The following is a 24,532-nucleotide window of genomic DNA, read 5'->3' as shown; positions in this document are numbered from 1 at the left end:
AAAGCAGGTGTTCTAGAATTACAGCTAGGGCCACAACCTTATTTAAAAGTGTCCGCATGTACTAGGTCTAATCTAATGAACCTCCTGGAGAATTGTGTAACTATAATATGAAGACAACCAGGTGTTTATAATCCACGCTTCTGAAGAGATGTGCTCTCTCAAGAGATCTTTGCTAAGGCTTACGTGCCTTGTTTGAATGCCTTCCTTTTTCATAGTGAGAAGCAGCCTGGGAAGAATTTTAAACCAAACATTTGAGGGAAATCAGTTTGGAGTGTTTTTGCTTAAAAACCACCAAATGCTTTCTGAATTCTTAGTTCTTCCACTCGTATGAAATCACACTTCAAGGCCAGCCTGGGCTACATAGCAAGGGTGAGACTAGCCTAGACCTTGTTTGCCCAAAACAAAACCCAACAGCAAGAATACACAAACTAGCGGGAATTCCTACCATCAGGAACAGGCACTACTAGGATCTACACCTTAATGTCAATGTCTTGAGTAAAAACCACCATCCACCACCATCCACTGCAGTATTCTCTCTCTCTCTCTCTCTCTCTCTCTCTCTCTCTCTCACACACACACACACACACACACACACACACACACACACACACACACACAGAGCCATTGGCAGGGAAAACAGGAAGGGCTGGAGACTGTAGTCAATGGGAAGAATGTACGGTGTAGAGAGGTTGAACAAGAAAGCCTTCCTCATGAAACAGAAAAGGCCCAGGAGAGGTCTACTAAACACTCAACAGCGTTCACAGCTGTGAACGTTACTCTCCATGTCTCTCTGACGTGGGTGGCATGTAGGGCTGATGACATCATTGGTCAACAATCCCATTCATTCTAAGCAGGGAGATGTACGGTAAGGCCCTATGACCTAGTGGCTTGCCCATAACGAGGCCAATGAACATGATTCTGGCTTTGGAATAGGACCCCTTTTTCTAGCAGATTCGAACTATGACTCTTTGAGGAAAATACCTAAGGGCCTAAACTATTGATTTTTATTGTAAAAGCCTCTAACTCTGGGGGGATATGGTAAAGATTTATAGCTTGTGCTTTGTAGACTGTATGATTCGGTAAATTCTACCCCGTTAGCATTAGGGCCTCTGTGAATATACCTGTTGCTTAGAGAAGAGAGGTTTCCCAGCTTTCTCCCCATCTCCCAGGGTCTTGCTGATATTTGATACCCATTTCTGTAATTCTTTAGCTTTTTCAATATGTTGTTTCTTCTCTTCATCCAGTGACTTCTGACAGGTACAAGTGTTTAAAAAAGAAGAAAGAAACAAAGAAACAAACATTCCAATAAATGACTGAGCTTCTCAACTGACCCCTCCTTTCTGCTGAAACAAGAAGGCACAAATGTTTCCATCATGCACACAGGTTACTGCGATATTTTATTCATTGACTTAACCACATCCACCGCATCACCCAGCAGATGTCTTTGAGGATGGGAAAAGCTTTTATGATCAGTCTGGGATCACTGCTCTGGCCACCCAGCTGCTTCAGGAGTATGACAAATAAGCAACCCCAACTTTATTCATGAGAGAGGGGGGAGAGAGAGTTGGGAATCGCTGCCTTTACATTAGCATTACAATCGCAGATGCCTTGACAGATGCTATCAGACAAAAGGAGAGAGCAAAAGAAGAGAGAGCAACTCCACACAGATGACACCCCTCCTCCAATACACAATGCACTTGTTAGATTTTATTTCCAAAGTCTCAACCAAAGTAAGAGTTAACAGCGAACACTTCACTATGCAGAGGACATCACGGCCTGCAGGTAGTGATCTCCAGCCTCACGGGTCGGGGGCACTTTTGCATGTTCCTTTGGATCCAGGTCCTATGGTGCTCCGTGAGGCGCTCTTTCAGGATGCACAACGGATGACATCATTAATGTGTTGAATCTATTCAGTGAAAGGACTACGAAGGAGGTCAGAAGAAATGAGTCCGTGAACGTGTGGATGGTCACCACGCTCACCCCATTTTCTAGGTAAAACCCATTTATTTTAGTAAGATAAGACTTTTTTTTTAAAAAAAAAGTTACTATTTCAGGGGTAGCCAATCGTTTTCTGCTTTCAACTTAAGAATGGCCATGTTTTCTGATCAGGGAGCTATTTCTAGCCTACAAGAAATTAACAGCGCTTCGAGTTGGTGACACAGTTCCTAGGCTGCACATTTAGCAGACACCATCTGCTCTGAACAGATGGCAGGATGCAGCCGGCACGGCCTCTGCACAGAGTGAAACGCCCTACTGGGAAGAATAGTAGAGGTTGGATATCCCTGTCCCCAAGGGTTCAGACACTTCTAACAGCTTAAGTCCTGTGTGGAAATCAAAATCAGCTTTCTCCAGGGCCTCTTTATATGTCAATTTTCTCTTAGTCTGGGGGCACATTATATCCCTGACATAGGACTTTTGATCTTTGAGTCTGGTGGCGATGAGGACATCAATGACACCGACATGAAGGGCCTCTTCGATGGTCAGCCTTGAGAAAACCTGTGGCTCTATTAGGCCCCCTGTGAGGTACTGAAATTCCAGGCAACGCATGCCCATTTCTTTACTGATGATATTTGCATTCACGGCTTCCACCACTGACATCATTTTATTGCTGACGGGGTGGCTGATTCCCGTGATCACTAATTCACACTGGCGTAGCTGCTGGGCGAAGCCCTCATCCACCAGCCCTCTATGCAAAGCCTCGGCCACCCTGTACTTTTTCCCAGTTAGGGGATCGATGATCCCTCCTGTACAGATTTGGGCTTCAAGGCATCTGAGGGCTGTGACCCTATCAACCAAGTTTCTCCGGGAGGCTTTCAGCAAGGAGATCCGCTCCCCACTAGCGGTCAGCCAATAGCCTGCAATAGGACTGTGCAAATCCTTCTTGGGGACTACCTTGCTCAGAAGAAAGTCAGCCAGTTCTGTTAGTGTAGTTAGGCCTTCCTGATACTTTTGCACCAAGGCTTTGTCCAGCGTTCCCTGCTCTACAGCTTCACTAATATTGAACTGCAGACCAGTTTTAGTATCAGTCAACATGTGAGAAGGATGCCCGTAGGAGTCAAAAAATATAGCTTCCTTCCACTGATACTGCTGCCCTGAGAGTTCGAGATAAATACCCTTGTCAATCAGGTTTCTCTGGAAAGCCTCGAATGCCGTCAGTTCCGCCCCTGTTTTGGTATCTACCACGGCAATTTTATGAGTTTTCTCTATGTTGAGATTGGATATTTCCCTCTCCCCAAATGGCAAGAGAAAACACTGGCAATCTACATCAAACACACAGATCTGCAGTAACTCCGAATAATACAGAGCCTGCTTGTTGTTGGGATTAGGAAAGACTCTTGTGTTGCTGGACGGTTCATGCAGGAACTGTAGGACGGCGTTGTTCAGCAAGCCCTGCTGCACAGCCATTTCTGGAGGGACACGGACGCCTCTCACAGGGTCAATGACGCCCCCACTGGCAATTTGTGCCTCCAAGATATGTTTACCTTTCTTCCTATCAAGCATTCTATTTTCCATTGCCTGGAACACTGACAGCGTCTTAGAAGCATGTGCATATCCCAAAACTGCCTTCTCTGCCTCCAGGAGCCTGCTCCTGAACTCAGGATCAACGATGCCATGAAGAACTGCATCTTCAACACAGTAAGTCTGACCAGAAACCGGATCGATTATAAAACCTGTTGCAGCCTGAGCTTCTAAAAAGGCTAGAGCTATCATTTTGTCTATTATGATTTTCTGGGCCGCCGAAGTGAACGACATTTTTTCTTTGGAAGATTCTAGATAAAGTCCTGCAATGGAGGTAGCTTTGGTCAGAAACTTGCTAAGACTTCTCTGAACTTCTTCGACAGTCTTCAGACCAAGCCGCAGCTGCTCAACTGTCCTCATGTCCAGGAGCTTGGCTTCGACCAGCTGCCTGCCACTCACGGTGTGCCTGAGCCCTTGGAACTGAAACTCCTCATCCCTAACAGAGCACGCCTGGTTAAGGTCAAGGTTCGGGGAAGCCTCTGGCTCTACGCTTTTCTTAAGGAAATCTCCCTTGAGTCCACCAGATGTTCTGCACCCTTCCAGCATCCATCCAGCAGCACTGGAACCCAGCCTCTTCTCTTGTTTTAAGGTCGTGACTTCTGTATGCATGCCACACTGTTTGTTCTTAGCTATCTGTAACAGGAATGTTTAAGACGTTAAACGTTGCCCCAAGAGCATGACATTTTATCCAGTAGTCTCCACCCAATCACAATCCCTTCAACTATAACTGAGTGGAGAATTGCAAACCCAGGGTAGGGATAATATTCTGAGAGACTCAAGTGTTAGCAACTAAATACATTAAAGCAATGAGTGGGAAGAGGTCAGAATGAAATCTGGCCACAGAGTATGCTAGAAATTGAAGGTGATATTTGATTCTTCTATCTTTTCCTGCTCTCTCTTGTAGTTCTGGGTCTCTAACCCTGGGCCATCTATATGCCAGGGAAGCCTTCTACCACTGAACTGCACCCACAACGATTTTCTAGATCTTTAAAAAAAACAGTCACATTAAAATATTTACTCCTATAGAAATAAATTTACCCAACATATTTATATCTCATCTCAAGCATTCATAAGTCAGTGGTAATTTGTAGTAAGTGCAGCCAAACTGCTGGAAAATTACAGTGTTTTTTTCCCCCTCACACACAGCTAAGCATTCAAAACTTAAAAATCTAGTCTTGGAGAAAAAAAAAGAAAAAGAAATAAAAGCAGCAGCCTGACATGACATAGCTAATAAGGCCTCAGGCCAATGTGTACCTCTAAGGGTGTCAAAAGCTTCACCAACTCCCTTTCAAGTTTGTCATCCTGATACGTCACCGGCGGTCTGGAGGGATGCAGGGCTTGCTCCCTCATCGTCTCTAGCTCAGACAGTCTCGTGATTGGGTTTTTATCATCAAAAGTTATCTGCAGTTCAGTGCTTGTCTGAGAAAAATACTCCGAGTAGCGTGGCTGGCTGCTCTCCCTGTCTAGCGGAGCCCCTGGCTGTCGGAACTGAACCTCCTTCGGAAGTTGTTCAGCAGCCCTGTGCGGCCATTTTCCTTCTGTCTGGTGTGGTTCCTGAGTCCACCTGGACAGTGGGAGTCTGGTCTTTAGGTTAAGGTGCCCAGAGTTCCCGGGGGAGATCTCTGCAGGGTGGTGGCACTCTCTCCCTGCCGTATCAAAAGCCGACGTAAAGGTGTGGTCTTGGGTTGTGCTCTTCTTTTGAATTTCACACTGGAGCCGAAGCAACTGGTGCTCATGTTCCTTTATCTGCTGGTCCATTTTTTGCTTGAGGTTTTCAACTTCCTGTCTCTGGGCCAACAGCTCCTCCTCGAGTCTCCGGCACTTCTGATAGTGGTTTGCTTCCACGTGTTGGCCTTGCTGCATCTTCTCACGGTAGCACTGAAGCTGCCGCTCAAGCTCTCGGATGTTGGTCTCCCACAGCTTCGCGTTCTCTTGTGCCCGGCAGTTTTCTCTCTGGAGAGACACAAAGTCGTGCTTGATGCCTGAGAGATCGTTTTCAGTGACGACCTTGGACTCCATTAGCTTCTCCATCTTCTTCCGAAACTCATCTGCTGAGCGTTTGAACTTATCCGACTCTTCCTGGAGCATGATCATCTTCCTGTGGGTCATCTGCTCTTCGATGGTCTTCAGGTGCAGCTCGTCTTGCACCCTCTTCAGCCTGTCATTCAGCTCCTGCACCTGAGCTCGCTGCAGCTGAGCCTTCTGCTCTTCCCGCCGCTTCTCCTCTTTGGACGCGCTCAGTTCTGCGCTCAGGCTCCTCACCTCCTTCTCCGTTTTCTGGATGATCATGCTCTGCTGGTCACACTTTTGCTTGAACTCGCTTACAAGGTTTTGACTTTGGGCTAGATCATCTTCGAGGCTTTTAATTTTTCTGTGGAAATCCTGCTCTGTTTTTGTCTGCTTATGCAAGTGTTCGTTGGTGTTCCGTAACTGATCCTTAAAACCGTCTGCCTGGATCCGCAGCACTTCGCATCTCTGCTGGATGGCTTGCTTCTCGCGGACTATGTTCTTGGACTCTGCCTGAATCCTCTGCATCATCAATTTGGTTTCATTATTCTGTCTCGTGAGCTCATCCACCTTCTGCTTGAGCGTTTCTGCACACTCATTGCTTTTCTCCAGCTCTTTATTCAGCTTTTGGATTTTATCATTATTTTCTTTCTCGGCTTGAATATTCTGAAGCAACTGTGCATGGCTCCTCTCAAACTCTTCTTTTAAATGGTCTGATTTTCTCTGGCAGAGCTGTCTCCTCTCTTCTGAGAGGTCCTTCTCATCTCTCGAAGCGTGAACTTGGGAGTTTAAACACTGAATGTTCCTCTCGGCTAGTGCGTGCGCCCTGGTGACTCTGTCAACTTCCCTCTGGAGTTTTCCTTTCTCTTGATGGAGAGACTCTAATTCCAACTGATAGGTGTGCTTTATTTTCTTGAGATCGTTTGCTTCCTGCCTGACCTCTTCGGCTTTGTCTGTCGTTTGGTTCAGCTGCCTTCCCAGGTCTCTGAGCTGCTGGGAATAGCGTTCCTGAGCCTGATCCTTCCTTTCCAGATCTTCCTTGAGGCACTTGAGTGTGTTATTCGTCTCGTCCAATTTATCCTTCAGCAGCCGGGCCTTTTCCTCAGACGAGGCCTTTTCGAGCTGGACCGCGCTGAGTTCGTACTTCAGCTCCCTCATCTCTTTCTCCGCCTTCCTATTGGCCACGGTCAGCTCATCCACCTGCTGCTTCAGCTCCTCCTCTTTCTGTCTGTCCTGCTCCCTCTGGGGCCCTGCCTGTGCCACCGCAGCGCTCTCTCTACATGAAAACTGAATTTCGGTGATTTTCCTTCTGGCTTCCAACTCGACCTTTTGCTTTTCCTTCAGCTGCTTCTCGGCCACCTGCTTCTGGAAGGCCAGGTCCCGCTCCATCTGCTTCACCAGTCGCAGGAGCTCCTCCTCGTGGTCCCGCTTTCGTTGCAGCTCTTCCACCAGGGCCCGTTTCTGCTGTTCCAGATCACTGAGGCTCGAGTCCTTCCTCCGCAGATGATCTTCCAGCGTCTGCCTGGTGAAGGTGTTTTCCTGCAGCTGGCTCCGGAAGTTGCGGAGGTTCTCCTCCACCGCGGCTCGCCGAGCTTCCGCCTCCGCCGTGAGCTGCCTCACCCGCTCCAGCTCCCGCTCGGCAGCTTCCTTCTCCCTCACGATCGTCTCCAGCTCTCGGCGGTACTGCTTGGCCTCGCTCTCGGCCCGCAGCTTCTGCAGGGCGATGTCTTCCACGTTCCTCTGTTGCTTTCTCAGTTCATTTTCGGCGGCCTCCTTAACTTTCGGAAGCTCCTCCTCGACCCGGGATTTCTGTTTCTTTAGCTCAGCCACCATTGTTTCCAGTTCACCGATCTTCCCCGTAAGTTTGCTATTCTCAACCATGGTTGCTCTCTGACGCTGCAGTAGATCTGAATATGCTCCTTGCTCAGAATTCTCTTTAGACCTTTTCATCTGCGAGAAACATTTAAAGGGTCAAAGGCGTCCCATTGACATAGATTCTGCAGCCTCTGGAGCAGTACTTACGAGACCAAGGGAACTCAGATGCGGAATAAGCAGTCGCCACCAGTACCAGCACCTTCAGAGCAGAAGCCTCAGAAAGCCAGGAGGAAGGAGACAGAAATCCTGCAAGCCTGTTCGGTTACCAACCAATGTCTTCTGCCCCTCAGGAGTAATTTCATATGGAAAATTAGCAGGCTTGAGGTTCTGAAGCAAGAAATGTCTCTACAGAACAAGAGTGGGACTCCAAACTTTTATAAATAGAAAACATAAGCTTTTCTTATAATGATAGCCACTCTAGTCTCATACAACATAATTCTGTCAGCTTAGAACACCACCACCACACAAGAACCAATGAACGCAAGATTCAGTTTTCAAGAGCGGAGTTCAGTGGAAATTAAACATGATACGCGCAGTCCCATGTTTATGATTAAAGAAACAGAACAGAGAGCCAAAGTCAGAAATGGTACTTTAAAACACGGGAAAGGAGAATTATGCAAAACATTGACATTACTAAGTCAATGTTTATGCATGCGAATGTGACAGTTACAATGAAGGTCATTGCTAATGCAAAGGCAGCGCCTGTCCCTGATGGCTTCAGGTACCCCCAGGTCATCGTAGTTGGCATGCCTCATCTGGAACCCATCTTGTCAAGTCCCTTAAGATACCCCACAAATACAAAGGAACTTGTGAAATAGAAAGGATTTAAAAATATACATAGGGATTCATATCCATCTTACCAAATAAGTATCAAGAAACCTTTTAGCAGCTGGGAGGACTGGGGAAGTAAATATTAATTGAAATACTGAATGTTTGGACTAGTTTATAAACATATTCTAGTTTTCTTACTTAATATTTCGAGTCAGTATCAATTTGAAAAGAGAGATAAGAGCTGAAATAGAAAGACAAAATCATTTTATAGATACGCTTTGTTTTCACTGGAATATGTGACTTTCAAGAATTTAACTGATAACAAATCTTTTTTCTTCTCCCACTTTCTTGGTCTCTGATAATTTGGGGCTTAAAAGCTCAGCTTCCTTCATTAATCTCCCCACGGCTGTTAATATGACTCCACAGAAAAACAAGTCTCATTGTAATTGCTACGCTCAATGGTATATTTCAATTCTGTATCAAAGTCAACCCTCAGGACGCTACAGCATTCTGCATATTGAAAACATGAAGCCTTCTCAGGGCACAGACCACACACCTGTGATCCCAGTACTCAGGTTAAACCGGAGGACTTGGAGCTCTGGCCCCTCATTCTGGGTTAACCAGACAGACACTGTCTCAAAAACAAAACCACAACATTTAATTAAAAAAAATTCTTTCTAAGAACCAGTCCCTCATCAAATCTTACTCAGAAGCATAGCTTAGCTATAGCCATGCTATTCTGAGCTGTTTTCTCTTAGTCAGAATTTGTTTAACTCAGCAAAAATAAAGTAAAATCTATTGCTGAGTCTCCAGTATCTTAATTAGAGTAATTTTGGTGGCTTATTAATAAGTCTATGTTATCTAATTAACTAGATTTTTTTCACTTATGCTTAAAATTACCCTCAATAATTAGGTCAGTTACTGGTTTTACATCTTTCCATCAAACTTATGCATGAAAATCAGCTCCTTGAAAGGTCTCTTAGCTCTCTGCAGAGGGATCAATAACTTCTAGAGTTGGGTGTTCGTATCAGCTACAGAATTTCTCTACCATATCAAATACACATCTAAGTTAATGCTCTATATTTCTCTAACACATGCTGTTACTTCTGAACTCTTCAGGTATCTGCTTGTGTGTTGATTATGAAAAACTGTTCTCTCATCCTGGAGAACTTCAAGACTGTTTCAGAAGCACTAGGGGTCTAAAACTCCAGTTAGTTACATATCTTTTGCTTGTTTGACTTTCGAGACAGGGTTTCTATGTGTAGCCCTGGCTGTCCTAGAACTAACTCTGTAGACCAGGCTGGCCTTGAACTCAGAAATCCACCTGCCTCTGCCTCCCGAGTGCTAGGATTAAAGGCGTACACCACCACCGCCCGGCTACAAGTCATTTCTTACTCTTGCTGTTTCTCAGCACAATTCTAAGTTCAGGATCAAAGCTGCAAGTATCCTTTGTGTCAGAAAGAGGTTTACTCTTCTTAACACATATAAGTTTTTGGCAAAAATGCAAATCTTAAAGCTCCACACTTCTTAAGCCCATTCTTTTGCACAAATATCTATTATTAAGTGTGTCTTTTTAATACAGTTGATTTAAATTTAACTTTTAAACAAAGTATGTCAATTTAAGATGAGTAACGGAAGTGTGTGTGTGCATGGAAGCTCTCTACAGACTTCCTATGAGTGGCATCTGCACTTGATAGAAACTCAGATGTGAAGAAGCTCAAGCCACTTCTGCCCAAATCTTCCCGCTGACCCAGCACTGTGGATGATACTAATTCTACCACAATGGTTCTGAAGTAGCTGCTTTTGAGGTTTGGGGATCAAACCCATGACTAAAGTACACTAAGCCGATACTCCAGGCCACCTGAAGTAAAGCTTTAAAAATGCTTTTCTGGGGCTGGAGAGATGGCTCAGCAGTTAAGAGCAATGACTGCTCTTCCGAAGGTTCTGATGTCAAATTCCAGCAACCACATGGTGGCTTACAATCATCCTTAATGAGATCCAACGCCCTCTTCTGGTGTGTCTGAAGACAGCTACAGTGTACTTACATATAATAAATAAATAAATAAATCTTAAAAAAAAAAAAAAAAAAAAAAAAAAACTTTTCTGTTTTGGAGACTTTAAAAACCAAACAAATGTCCAAGGCTTTCAGTCTCTTCCAGGTTAAGCTACTAATTAACGACTTGCATGTTAGCAATCAGCCATGTAAATTCATCACGAAGCTTTTCCTTCCCAAAGCATTACAGTTTCGGCTCAAACCTAGTTCCTGTTCACACGGATGTAACATGTTAACGGTTACCTCCTCCTCTTCCAGCCTTTTCAATGAATCACCAGCAAATTTAATATACTGCGTCATGAGAGTGACCAGGGCAGTGTACCGTGTCCGCAGGTCCATGAACTGCGAGGGAGAAGTGAAGAGAGCATTATTTCTGCAACCAAGGCGGTGTGTGACTGCTGACCGATGCCCGCGCTGCCGCCGACTAGGCTTTCGGGAATAAAACACACTTATCCAGTAGTTGGTCTCACTTCAGGAGTAACGAGCTTGCTGCTCTCTTTGTATGCCCCACCTCCTTCTGGGTATACTCATGAAACATATTATTTTCTGTGTTAATAAATGATCTTGACTCTAAAAGAGTTTTTAAAGAGACTTAATAAAATGTAGTACTGTGGTACTTTCTGTCTCAAGGATTATCTAAGAGAAACACTAGAAGTAAACCATCATGCATTCCCAAAATTGTTATATACTAATATGCCATTAAATCATTTAAAAATAATTAAAATGGCCAGTTTTATACTAGTTATGCTTTACCAGGAGAAAGTAAAAGTGTTTTGAAAACATTGTTTCTCTCTTCCTGTCCTTTGCCCTTCTGTGTTTGTTACCTCTTGAATAACGAGGTCTGCTGAGCTCTGTATCCGCCGTCGCTTCACTGGTGACTTCTGCTGGGAATCCACCATAGCCCTGTAGGTCATTGTTTGCAATTCGTAGTCCTGCATGAAAGAACCAATGTGATAAAAATTAATTCAAGCAAAGCCTGACAGCTTCACTCCATAGGGACTGACCACAGAGCATTGGCAACTAGTTCACTGAAACAATTTTAAATAAAAAAAGTCAACGATGAATACTCCATTTTATTGTTGTGGTTGTTGTTTTTAGAGACAAGACTCCTCTGTGTAGCCCTGCCTGCCCTGGAACTCACTCTGTAGACCAGGCTAGAGATGCATGAGCCTCCCTTGCAAGTGCTAAGACAAAAGGCATGCACTACCACTGCCTGCCTTGAAAACGAAAAATTTAAAGACCTATTTGATTCTAGAGATACTTGCGAGGCAGTGACATGAGCAGAGACATGTGCAGTGGTCAGCAAAGGTCCCAGTTGTCTTTAGAACTCGAGAAAACATTCACTGCAGAATACTATCAGTTATAGGCATCCTCCACTTATTCAACAGCAGAGCTATGGAGCTGGGAGCCTAAGATAGCATCAGTGTTAGCATCAAACTATGACAGCGTTTCTTCAGGACAAGCTAAATGTTCTCTACAGTTTAAATTAAAGAGAAAAGGAGAGCAGTAAGAAACCAATGTCAGAGCTGAGGGGATGGCTGGCTCAGTGGTTAAGAGCACTGACTGCTCTTCCAGAGGCCCAGAGTTCAATTCCCAGCAACCACATGGTGGCTCACAACCATCCGATGCCCTCTTCTGGTGTGTCTGAAGATAGCTATAGTGTACTCATATAAATAAATAAATAATTTTTTTTAAAAAAGAAAGAAACGTTTCAGAGCTATGTATTTGGGGCATCTGTATACTTTCATGCATTCACAGAGACAGAGAAAATGAACCAGTCACGGGCTATCACCTGACTCATTTCATACTTACTAGGCATGTATGCAAAAGATTAAATGGGGACTTTCTCTTTTTAAACAGAATGGACTGACTTGAACTGCTTTAAATCTATGCTATAGCATTATATAGCTATTCGTCTGTCCTCACCTTGACGGCAGTCGAGTACTGCTCTGAGTATTTCTGACACTCATCCATTTTGCTCTGCTTCACCTCTATTTCAGACACCAGCATCTGTAACACAGAGTTTAGAGAGGAGGAGACAGGAGCTCTACAGCGTCAGTAATGAAAAAGCATGCAGCCACTCAATGCTGCACTGCATAATGCGTCATACTTACACGTGCCTTGACTTATAAATAACAAACTTCCAGGAAAGATTAATAAGCGATCTACCCTTGGGAGGCTTTCAGGGCAGAAATGAGAAGTTTGCAGAACAGACGTGGTGCCATTCCTTATACCCACTCCAGATGCAAACTGTTAGACATTACGGGCTGCTAATGATAAAACCTTAAAGTATCCAACTTCCCACCAATCGCCACTAGCTAGGATTCTATCTATTACCTCTGGCCATGTGTATTAATTTAGCAAGTATAAACTATACTGCCAGCATATTATCAAGAAAAATTAGACCCAGCCTCTGAAACCCGGAAAATGAAGTCTGTGGAAACTACTCTAACACACTCTTCAATATCTACGCTTTTATAAATGACTTTTGGAAAATAAAAGTAAATGCAGGCAAGTTTAAGGTATAGAATTCTCACAGGCATCATCATTCCTCACAGTGGTCTAAGCAACTGCCTTTGATTCCAAGACAGGAGAGAAAGGTGAGGCTTGAGGCGGACCAAATTCAGACAGAATCTCAGTTCAAGTACCTTCTGTTGGTTCAGCTGCAGGGCCAGGGCTTTGCTGTTTTCTGGCTGATTTTCCTGAATTTTTCTCTGGGTCGTTTCAATGTGCTGGATCCAGTCATCGAGAGGGTGGTAGGAGTCCCTGTAGTGCTTCAGGGACTTCCCGATTCCTTCTAAGTCCCGGAGCCTACAAGAACAGCAATGGAATAGTCACATTCCAGCAGGAATGGGGAAGGGCAGGGAAGAGCCACCAAGCACAACAGGGCAGATACCTGGCAGCAGCCTAAAACACAATTCCAGCAGCACCTGCCCCATGCGGTTTCTGGGTGAACAGACATAGCCTGTCCCAGGAGCTATGAAGTTTGTCGGTGCTGTTTTACTATGGCACTGAGGCTAAAGCTGAAAATGCAGGGCAAGTGGCCTTCATTACAATCAGTCAATCAACGGATCCTGAGTAGCTTATTGCTATGTAGAGCCCAAGAAATAAGCTTATGATTTATTTTATAAACTCAGTTATTTGAACATTATAAGTTGGTAATAACTTTTAGAGCAGTAGACTATTATCTTTTTAAAAGACAGATTATACAAATGTCAGGATAAATCAGCAATTTTAATTGTGCACAGTTGAAAAGGTCATTTTTCTGGAGGTAGTGACATCTCAGCAATTAGGAGCACTGGCTGCTCTCCAGAGGACTTAAGTTTGGTTCCCAGCATCCATATAGAAGCTCACTACTGACTGCAACTCTAGTTCCAGAAGAGCCAATGCCTTCTTCCTGCCTCTTCTGCAAAAGAGAGTCTATAAGAAAGAAATGGAAGTAGGGAACAATCCTACAGCTAACACATTAGTATGGAATGTCACTTAATGCCTGGTAAGTTTGGAATTTGCCTTCTGTACACAAAGGGACTCCCACCTACATGTGCACTGAACAGAAAGGTGACCCACCTGTTGTCGATCTGGACATGAATGCTCTGCCACCTTTCGACAAGCTGGTCTGCCTTTTCTTTGTGCCAGTCAAAGTCAAGGTCCCGTTCTTTGTGTGTCTTGAACATCTCATCACTGATGGCTTTTGCTTTCTGCAACTCGTCTTCCAATGCATGGAACACCTCTCTCTTCTCATCTACTTCTGATCGCCATTGCTGAAATACATGAATCAATGGACAGACATCATGATATAATGTATCAACAAGTCATACAGAAACACACTGTTTACCTAGGGTTACAATTTGTCCATCATTGTATGACATATATTGAAATGCTTGGTTCCAGTTGGTGGGACTGTTTGGGAAGGATTAGAGGGTGGCTTCGTTGAAGCAAATGTGTCAGTGGGGTTGGGCTTTGAGGTTTCAAGAGCCCAGGTCTGGTTGCTCTCTCTCTCTCTGTCTTGGGCTTGTGGATTAAATGTAAGCTCTCAGCTATCTCTCCAGTGCCATGCCTGCTTGCCTGCTGCCATGCCCCTCACCATGATGATCATGGAGTCACCATCTGACACTGTAAGCAAGCCCCCAACTAAAAGATTTCTTTTATAAATTACCTTGGCCCTGATGTCTCCGCATGGCAATATATCAATAACTTATACTGGAATGATTGAGTGTAGTTATTTATAGGAAGTTTTGGAATTAGAAGTGTGAAACGGAGGTGGCACACTCAGAAACACTCTCTACATCAGAGTCTTAGTGCAGGATGTTTGACGCTCAAGCTTTGAGCTAGAGGAATGACTCGGAGCAGGACCTTGGAGCCGTGGTCAGAAGTGAGACTCTTACCTTTAAAGTACTCATTAAATTCTCAATGTTATTCTTGTCTGCTATAACTGCTTCCTCTTCACACAGTTTTGTTTCGTAGAGTTTGACAAGGGCTTCTGCAGCTTGAGTGTTTTTTAAAACCAAATTCACAGTCTTCAACCTTTAAGGAGAAATAAATACTAGTTCATGCTGTTCAATGTCTTCCCCCGACACACACTGTAGACTTAGAGAGGGTCATTAAAACTCATGACATGGGACACTGACTGGCCTCCTATCCATGTAACAGTCAGTTGATTCTTTTCGTAATAGACACCACCCCATACCCCACCCCTAGGAGGCATTTACGCAGATTCCAATAGGTTCCTAGGTTCCAATAGGTTATGCCAAGCATGAGTGGAAACCCCAAAAAACTACAAAAAGGGAGTTTATAGGTAACCCCCTCACCCATGGAGAAATATCATCAAACTACAAAAAGGGAGTTTCCAGGTAGCCCCTCCCCCCCCAAACATGGAGAAATATCATCAATCTAGTTTCTTAAGATAAATGGATCGCCCGCAGAAGCACTGAGAGAGGGGGCGGGGTGAGAACTGAGTGCTGACATACTTCTCTATGTACGTGGAAGACATAGAGTAGATCTGACTCATGCTCTGAATGACCACGCTGAGCTCTGATCGGAGAGCGGGGACAGACGGCGAGTCAGCCGCTTGGCTGAAAAAGTCTTCACACTTATTTGTGATCGCTCCCAAGTCATCTTTAAGCCGATCCAGCTCTTTCTTCAGTTTCTAGTACAGAAAACAAACGGAGGTTATCTTCGTCTCTGCCATGGGCATGGTTCTTACGGCAGCTTAAAAACACATTTTGTAGTTTATTACCAATATAAGCACCTGTATAACCTTTTCCTCTACCAAGTAAACAGAAGCACACCAATCCAGCTTGATAACCAGTAATTATTACTGCATCTTCCTTTGACCTAAATCTCTAACTCTGTAAACAGCAGGTGTATGATGACTCTCTGCGAGAAGCCCACCAGGGTGCCTCTATGTTTACTACCTCAGAGGCAGACCTCAGTCATGGGATCTTAGTTCACATCCAGTAAGAAATGCACAACTGAACTGAAGTCACAGTTTCATGCAGGAAATCAGAAGGTGACATTCAGGGTCTCTAAGAGGAAATGACTCTGGCTTTGCTAACACGTGTGTAACTCTTACCTCCTGCTCCGTGATCCTGAGCATGCTTTCATGTAAATCATCTCTTTCCAGGGGAGTCCGGATCTGCTGAATTAACCTGTCTTCACAGCTCTCCAGGCGGAGCCGAATGTTACGCACTTCCGAGATGTAAAGATTATACACAGATTCCTCTTGCTCCTCTGTGAAAGGACACATGGTGTAAGTAATTTCCACTCCCCAGGAAGCTCTCCTGCAAGGTTCATTACAACAGCTTTGTTCTTACTGAGACAAACCAGTGGTTCCTATTAGCACAAACCCTAAGGACATAACCTTAAAACAGAAATCTTAGAATGTGAATTTTAAAACTTAAAAATTACTAAGCAAATTTTCCTAAGGCCATTTAAAATACCAAATCATCACTGAAATGCCCAAAGGAAGTAATGTATTATTCTGTTTAATAATCACAAAAATGTGAATTATATGCTATCAATTAACCATTAAATTAAACCAAGATCTAAAAGGAAAAAGCAGGTAAAAAAATTTTTGTTAATTGGGCTGGAGAGATGGCTCAGTGGTTAAGAGCACTGACTGCTCTTCCAGAGGTCCTGAGTTCAATTCCCACCAACCACATGGTGGCTCACAACCATCTGTAATGGGATCTGATGCCCTCTTCTGGTGTATCTGAAGAGAGCAACAGTGCACACACATACATAAAATAAATAAATAAATCTTTAAAAAATTGTTAATGTTTTAAGGTTTTAAAAACACAAAATATTACTAATAAAATCATTTGTTTCTAAATAGTATGAAGAGTTAGGACTAAGATTGATATTAAATAAAACTTAACTAAATGAGGCACTTTGCTTTAACTGCTGTGTAAAACTTAACACGGGAAAAGAATCAGATCTTTCGTGATCCTTAAGGACCTCCATTCTGAGGGTTGCCGGGTAAAGCACAGCAAATGTGCTTCCCACAGATGAGCTGAGGCTGTCGACTGTCCCTCCACTTGGGGGGCATTTTTAGTTATTCCAGTTTTAGAAATTAATGATCTTGTATGGCATCTTCGTAGCTCAGAAGTTCTGATTGTTACTGGTGGCTCTGGAATTGAACTCAGGGCTTCATGCATGAAGTTATGTGCTCCTGAGTTCCATCCCCTGCACACACACACATTTTCATACTGTTCAGCCATCCTGCATGCATGTCACAGTTGAAGGATGTAATACACCCAAGACTGAGATTTCCAAGGGGAGTACAAGAGTCAGGACGAAACCCCCACAAGGAAAAGAAACCTGGCAACCCCATGCCTTACCTCTTTCTGCAGACTTGAGAAGCTCTTGATAATACTTCCTGCACACACTCACTTCCTTTTCGAGTTGACTTATATCCGAGCCTGAGAATATTTGGGATTCCTGGCTGTCCTCCAGGAAATCCTCCAAGCGGGACTGGAGATTACTGAGGACCTGCTGGTGTTCGCCAGGCAACATCGTCTTTATCTAAGAACAGGGATCCTTGGATTAATGACTTAGCGCCAGGAGCTACATCTGAGTGGGGAGGCTCGTAAATGATGTCATACTCACCGAAGCCACATTGCTAGCTCGAATTCTGTCGATTTCATTGACTAGATAGTGCCAGGAGACTACACTCTTCATGTTTATGTGAGACTCATGCCAGAGAGCGAGCACACTCTGATACTGTTGCTCAATTCTGAAATTCATACAGGAGAATACAGATTTTAGGCCTTTTTACTCCTTCCTGAAAAGATGCTACAATATTTATTTCTAAATGCCCCTGTGTAGTAGCTCCGGAACTTTCCAACCCCGTAGGTCCCTGACACAGTACTGATGGCTTCTCTAACCTTCAGAAAGACCCCAAACCATACAAACCTGTTGGCAAAGTCAACTGCTTCTTTGTTTGGTGGGGGAACAGTAAAACACACAGATGGGACCATGGCCTCGTTCCCAGTAGGACTGATGACCTTCCATTTAGCTCGATGAGAGTTGTTTGCCAAGACACACTCATCGTCTTTGTAAATGGTTATCTGGTTTTAAACGGAAGAAAGGAAAGCTGAGGTCACCATCAATTCATCTTCCTCCACACTCGATCTTGGGAATTACTATATATATATGTGTGTGTATCTTATGAGACAGAGAAATGCCTTCTGGCTAGGAAGCATTATGACGTCATTTAATATCCAGTCTGCTTTGAGAATTACAAGTACCTCAATCTGTCTGTAGTCACAGATGGCTTTGATGGGGATGGACGTCTTGAGTGGGTTGTCAGGATTCCTTGGCTTCAGCTGCACCACTGTCTTTGCTCGCCCCATCAGCCCTGCCACCACACTCCTGTACTGCAGGAGTTCCTCCTTTTCCTCCTAGGCAGCAAACACAGAGGGACTTTAAAATTAATGATTCGAACTTCCCATCCCACAGGGCCTTTCACAAACCATCATCACTGAAGAATGCCCTGACTACTGGGGACACCTTCCACATCTCCCATCCCTCTTGAAGCCCTCTTCCTTCCTTTTTTCTGGTTATTTTGTTTCCGTTACTACTATGTACCAGTCTATGGTTATTTTGTTTCCTTGTTGCTGTTACTACTATGTACCAATCTATGGTGTTGTTTCCCTTGTGTTACTACTATGTACTAGTCTACGGTTATTTTGTTTCCTTGTTGCTGTTACTACTATGTAACAGTCTACAAGCCTTTTGTTTATTTAGTGTACAACTGTGTTGCTACCCTTTAATATCTAGGCACCACAAGATAGGGTGATTCCTGCCTGCTTTGTCCATTGTTATATCTCCAGAAATGAAAACTGATCACACACATCACTGCTAAAGCAGTTTAAACATCATCAAAAACTACCCAAACCAAAGTCTCAGTTGAATTCGAGACAGCTGTGTGTCTGAAGTACAAATCTGTATGTAACATATAACATATAAACATAGAACAAAACACTAATCGACCCTGCTGTTTGTACGACAAAGCCCAGAGTTTCTGCGTCCTTACCATGGACTCCTGGACGAGGTCTTCCAGTTTGTGAATGCTGCTGGATCTGTCACAGCTGTACTTGCGCTGGATGGCATCTTTCAGATTCCGTAGGTAATCAGTGGCTTCTTTGGCATCATTGAAAAACTAAAGAGAGAAAACTTGGCAGCTGTAGTGCACTCAATGCCAGGAAAACGCAGAGTTGTCAAATCTGGTTCTCAGGCCCTCTGTGCGCCGCTGACAAGCCAGGACAGAACCAAAGCACAAAGCAACAATAGCAGCATCCTTTCTGAAGCTCAAACTAATCTTTAACTTGGGAGGCTACAGATGAATATTAATTATGCAAAGTGTACATGTATATTATGCATTATGTTTTGGCTTTATATTATTTTGATCAAAAGCCTGTTTTCCTTTAGGGTTCAATCAATCTTTTAAGTAGGGGTGGAATTTCATGCAATATATTAAAATTTCTAAAGGAAAAAAATGAAGTCTTTATGTGATTGACTCTATAGTATATATTTTTCCTTAATATCGAACAACTTTTTAGAGTGATCTTTTTTGTACAGTATTTGTGTGTGTGTAAATCAGAGGTCAACAACTGGTGGCTTCTTCATTTCTCTCCACCCTGTTTCTTTGATATAGGGTCTCTCACTGAGCCTATATAATAATAATTATCCATTATTATAAAATAATAATTATTTTTATTATTATACTTCTATCCTTATTATATTTGTATTTATCATATATTATAATATATTATATATGTATATTATAAATATATAGACATATTATATTGATTAGTTATATTAATAAGTATTATCAAATAACAAGTATAACTAATTATTAATAAATGTCTCATTATTTGTCTAGGCTGGCTGGCCAGCAAGCCTCAGGGATCTTCTGCTCACTTTCTTTTTTCATAAGTATAGTTTCTGGGGAATGAACTCAGTGCAAACAATTTGCCAACTAAAGCCATCATCCAGCCATAAGATTTCTTCCTTAAAGGCCAGACTTTCCCCTCTAGGATGAGACAGCAGCACTTATGTCCTGAAAAGAACGTATTGGCTTACTCCCCGTGTGCTCTGCACATGTTTCTTTGTGGTAGTTCTGCACCTCGGCCCAAACAGCAATGCTGTGTGTTCACGCTGCGGATCTACCAACGTACCTCAAAATAGGCAGAGTTCTCCTGAATGTGCTGCTCCACGCACTGGCACAGCTGTAGGATCCAGCTCCACTGCGTCTGCATGGCTGCTCTGTACGCCTGAGGGAGAAAACACAGTGAAAGCTGGGCCAATCAATGTAATTATTACATTTAATATATAATAATATTTAAAACACTCATCTATTTGAAGGTTTATTATTTAATGCAGAGTATTTATCTCTCATAAAGAAAAAATACTGTAAAAAGCACATCTAATACTGAAACCTGTTTATGTAGAAGGTGCAATTCCTGGCCTCCCAGGAGGGGGCGCTCTGTGTGCATTAAGGATGTCTAAAGCCTGATCTAGCTTCCTCCTGGAATGTCACACTGCTCCTGTCTTGTGGTCAGGCACGTGTTCCTACAGATGTGCACTTAGCTGCCTCTGGGGATCTAGCAACACATAATATTATTTGCTCCCTCAAACTAAGCTACATTTCTGCTTGTTACACATGGTAAGTACACAGAACACCCCTCCACTCCATCAGATGAATTTACCCACAAGGAGCTCCATGGGTCCTAAAAATAGCCTGCTACCTTTATCCTAAGAGATGGTGAAGAGAAGATCAGCATGACTTATTGGGACAGTTATTTTCGAACCACACTGTAGTAAGCACTCAGAAGTGTTTTGTTTTTAACTAGTGGACGAGGTTTACGGTTGCTGATGCATCAGCCCATGCCTCGACCTTTCTTACCTCGATGGTCAAGCGGGCTGGGTGGTTTTCCAGAAGCAGCTGCTCTGCGATCTCCTGAACAGCTTTAATGCTCTCCTCCTTCTGCTCCAGCTCCCGCATCAGCTCCTAGCGAGGAAGCATCAAGAAGCATATCAGAAACACGGCAAGCTCTTCAGGTCCAGTGCTGGCACCTGAGCCAAGCGCAGCCGACTCACCGCATGGTAGCTTTTCTTCCGGGCGACACTGCTGTTTCTCTCACTCCAGTCATAAGCGACTTCCGACTCCTCCTTTTCATTCAACCAGATAAGCTCGTTAGTTGCACGGGTTACAAAGTTGTGGAGTGTATCGAGGTGCCGCTCCTGATTTCTGGATGTATTCTTTTTAAGGAAAACCCATTGTAAGAGTCAGGTCCTTTTGCAACAGGCATAATGAAAACAGAACGCTTAAAGCAAACAAATTAAAAAGAAAAAGAAAATACTTACCAAGAGTTTAGCGTACTGACTCTCTAATCTGTGCAACTTATCTGTGTAAGAGAGTTTCAGAGGCGCTGTCATCTGAATCTAAAATATGGAAGCAGAGGCATGGGGAGTTAGGGATGCTAAGTTCTCACTAATACTAATTACTGAGTTACAGGGTCTTTAAGTAAAGAGAAAATAGTATCAAAATACAATAAAATATTTAAAAACACAAAAATTCATATACCTCACTAATTTTAGCTTCCTTAAGGCTGGATTCAAATTCTTCAATGGCTCGGTGAACATTTTTATGGTTTTCTAAATGGCTTTCAACACTTGGCAAATCTGAGCCCCATTCAGTGCGGTCCAGCTGCACCTAAAATAGTAAAATAATGATTTACAGAAGGAGGAGGAGGAGGGAGAGAAGGAAGAGGAAGAGGAAGAAAAGGAGGAGGGAGAGAAAGGAGGAGGAGGAGGAAGAAAAAAGTAGTAGTAGTTGTTTCACGAATAAGACTGGACAACTGCGACAAACATTACCTGCATCTCATCAACCCAGTTCAAGAGATCTTGAACAAATTTCATATTGACTTCCTCTTCTGTCAAGTTCTGATCCAGCAAAGACGACTTGAGAAGGGGCTTTCGGATCTGCATTAGCTTCAGAGTCTGTAATGAATTTGGCTCTACCCCTAAACTGAAGTTTGGAGCTACAACTGAAGGGAACCCAGGTGCATACACCGGAGTAACTGATGGCGTCAGGCGGGAAGTCATCCCGGACGACAAGCCAGAAGTCACGCTAGAAGACGTCAAGGAAGGGGTTAAACTCTGGGTTAGCCCTGAGTTCAGGCTGGGGTGTAAGGTTTGTGCAAATCCTGAGTTTAAGCTTTGAGTGATTCCTGATATCATGAGCTTGGTCTGTTCCGTGGTCAGCATGCGTCCTTTGCTGTACACTGAGGAACATTCGTTCCTTAAGGCCATAATCTCATCACGCAGCTTTGCAACCCTGTGGAGAACACAGAGACATCTGAGGTGGGACAGAAAAGACTAATGCAAACCGCTGGCTTTAGCCAGTGTATCAGTGCTGGCTCTGCAATGGCATCCATCAGTCATGTACCACTGCTGCAAGACTCTAATGGTAGCTAGCGCTGGCCCAAGAAGGCACACAGGAGCTCTGCTTCCAACAATTGTTCTGCAAACCTACTTGCTTGAGAAATGCCAATTTTGTTTTTAAAAAACATCACTGAAACCATCTTGATAAAACTTTGCCTCATGTTTAATTTTTAATGAGTATCACACTGTGAGAACTCTCTACATTATTAATTCTTATAACTGGCACTTATAAGGAACATAATTATATACCATAAGGCAATGGTTCTATTATTTGATATTTAGGATAATAATTTTTTATAAGCTATGTCTGGCATGAACATAAGGTTTTCTAATTTCATCTAATTATCTTCTAGAAAATAACCACTGGCTCACAGAAGTGGAACCACTGGCTCAAACGTGATTCACAAGGACGGACACAGAGACAGAGACTACCTAAGGTTCGCCGGGTTCTCTTCCCTCTGCTCCCATAACCTTCTCATATAGGTTTTGGATTTATTGTTTATTTTTTGATGGTCATTTTCCTCCTGAGGTAGAGTCTTACTATGTAGCTCCTGCAAGCCCTGGTATCTATAATTCTTTCCAGAGAATCCATGTGGGTGCCACCATACACAGCTTTAGCTACACATGTCTCTTTTTCTAATATTTGATTATGACCATTTTTATAACAGAGTAATCAGAAAACGGATGAGAACCTTTTTTACAATTTTTCTTTTTCTAATGTTATAAATTACCCTTTTCTTCCTCTTCCTCCTCCTCTTCTTCCTCCCCCTCCTCTTCCTCCTCCTTTTCTTCTTCTTCCTCCTCCTCCTCATCATCTGGAGGTCTGAGGACTAAACCTAGGGCCTTAACTTTGGCTTACTTAAATATTCACTCTACCTCTGGGTCACATCCGAAGACCCACATAAATATCCTGAACACTTAGAAATAAATATAGGCATTAAAAATATTCATTTTAATGACTCCAACATTTCTGTGACAGTAAATGTTAATGAGAATGACATTCTGTGACAGAGGGAATGGACAACCAATGACCAGCCCAACTTGAGATCCATCCCACGGGCAAGCCGCAATCCCTGACACTATTAATGATACTCTGTTATGCTTGTAGACAGAAACATGTTGTCCTCTGAAAGGCTCCACCCAGCAGCTGACTCAAATACAGATACCCACAGCCAAATAGTAGGTAGAGCTTGAGGACTCTATGGAAGACTAGGAGGAAGGATTGCGGGCCTCTGAGAGGATAGAAACTCCACAGAAGACCAACAGAGTCAACTAATCTGTACCCTTGGGACTCTCAGAGTCTGAACCACCAACGAAAGAACATACACAAGCTGGACCTAGGCCTCCCCACTCATGTGTAGTAGATATGCAACTTGACCTTCACGTGGGTCCTGAACACTGGAATAGGGCAGGGGGCTATACCAAAAGCTGTTGCCAGTATGTGGGATATGTTCTACTACCTGGGCTGCTTTGTCTGGCCTCTGTGAGAGAAGAAGCACCTAGCCTAGCAGAGACTTGAACTGCCAGGGTCAGGGGATATCCAGGGGGCCCTACCAGCTCAGAGGAAAAGGGAAGGGGTTAGGGGAAGGATTGTGGGAGTGGATGACCTGGAGGGGTCAGGGAGTGGGATGTAAAGTGAATAAGTTAAAAAAAAACCCTAAATTAGATTTTTAAAAGTTAATTATACATGTTGATTCTACTTGTTTTTTATAGAAATATCACGATTCACACACTGTATATTGTATATTCCCATTATGTTCTCACACTAACTGGACAAAAGAACTAAGGATCGCTCCTACCTCTGCACCAGCTGATCGGCCTGGTAGTATTTCCCATCTATCAGAATCTGTACATCAATCACATGCTGGCGTAAAAGGTTCTCACATTCAAGTATGTACCCGGCAATCTCCGCTTCGTTCTGAAACTGGACTCCCGACTCTAACCTTTTGGAATCCTATAGTTAAAAGAACTCGGCATTAATTCCATAAAGACAGAGGTCCAAACCAGCTTTAAACCTCAAACTCCAAAAGTAGGAGAGACGCCTCTTGGGGCTTTATTTGTTTTGGTTCAGGCGCATGCCCTTGGCTCCCTGCCTCCTCAGCGAGGAAATAGCAATCATGATCCTTCAAAGCTTCGGCAGAGAACAGGTACCAGGAGTCAATCAACTGTTGTGGAAGTTTCCAGTTTACCCCAGCACACACCAGCCCTCTACAGCAAGCCCTGGCCCTTGAAGTCGACTTACAGACTGGAGAGCATTTCGGGCGAGGATGAGTTTGTCTTCGCAGCTGACACTATCCCTCTGAACTCGGGTGGCAATCTGCTGCAGCATATCCAACCTAAAAGGGTCAAAAGGGAAAA

General features: G+C 43.5%; 1 protein-coding gene across 5 annotated transcripts in view; it reads right to left on the bottom strand.

Annotated features, from left to right (window-relative positions):
- The window catches only part of Dst (dystonin), a 398,187-nt gene that overhangs the window by 127,863 nt on the left and 245,792 nt on the right, over positions 1-24,532 (bottom strand). For 4 of the 5 annotated variants that reach the window (XM_029481652.1, XM_021175158.2, XM_029481658.1 and 1 more), the window contains 22 exons: positions 24,417-24,510; positions 23,974-24,128; positions 21,605-22,067; positions 21,315-21,443; positions 21,095-21,172; positions 20,828-20,989; positions 20,634-20,738; positions 19,906-20,001; positions 18,762-18,887; positions 17,974-18,126; positions 17,639-17,793; positions 17,333-17,459; positions 17,065-17,248; positions 15,798-15,955; positions 15,193-15,371; positions 14,611-14,749; positions 13,793-13,986; positions 12,874-13,036; positions 12,152-12,235; positions 11,050-11,157; positions 10,469-10,567; positions 1,122-1,250 (listed from right to left, as the gene is read on the bottom strand). In XM_029481652.1, the coding sequence (XP_029337512.1) occupies positions 1,122-1,250; positions 10,469-10,567; positions 11,050-11,157; positions 12,152-12,235; positions 12,874-13,036; positions 13,793-13,986; positions 14,611-14,749; positions 15,193-15,371; positions 15,798-15,955; positions 17,065-17,248; positions 17,333-17,459; positions 17,639-17,793; positions 17,974-18,126; positions 18,762-18,887; positions 19,906-20,001; positions 20,634-20,738; positions 20,828-20,989; positions 21,095-21,172; positions 21,315-21,443; positions 21,605-22,067; positions 23,974-24,128; positions 24,417-24,510 (3,280 nt within the window). Of the gene's footprint in view, positions 1-1,121; positions 1,251-2,039; positions 4,153-4,773; positions 7,477-10,468; positions 10,568-11,049; positions 11,158-12,151; positions 12,236-12,873; positions 13,037-13,792; positions 13,987-14,610; positions 14,750-15,192; positions 15,372-15,797; positions 15,956-17,064; positions 17,249-17,332; positions 17,460-17,638; positions 17,794-17,973; positions 18,127-18,761; positions 18,888-19,905; positions 20,002-20,633; positions 20,739-20,827; positions 20,990-21,094; positions 21,173-21,314; positions 21,444-21,604; positions 22,068-23,973; positions 24,129-24,416; positions 24,511-24,532 lie in introns of those variants that run through there. The other variant, XM_021175144.2, reaches the window with a different exon arrangement.

This window comes from Mus caroli, chromosome 1 (genome assembly GCF_900094665.2).
Source record: "Mus caroli chromosome 1, CAROLI_EIJ_v1.1, whole genome shotgun sequence".
NCBI lineage: Eukaryota > Metazoa > Chordata > Mammalia > Rodentia > Muridae > Mus > Mus caroli.
Note: the sequence above shows the minus strand (reverse complement) of the source record. Positions and strands in the feature narration are given on the sequence as shown.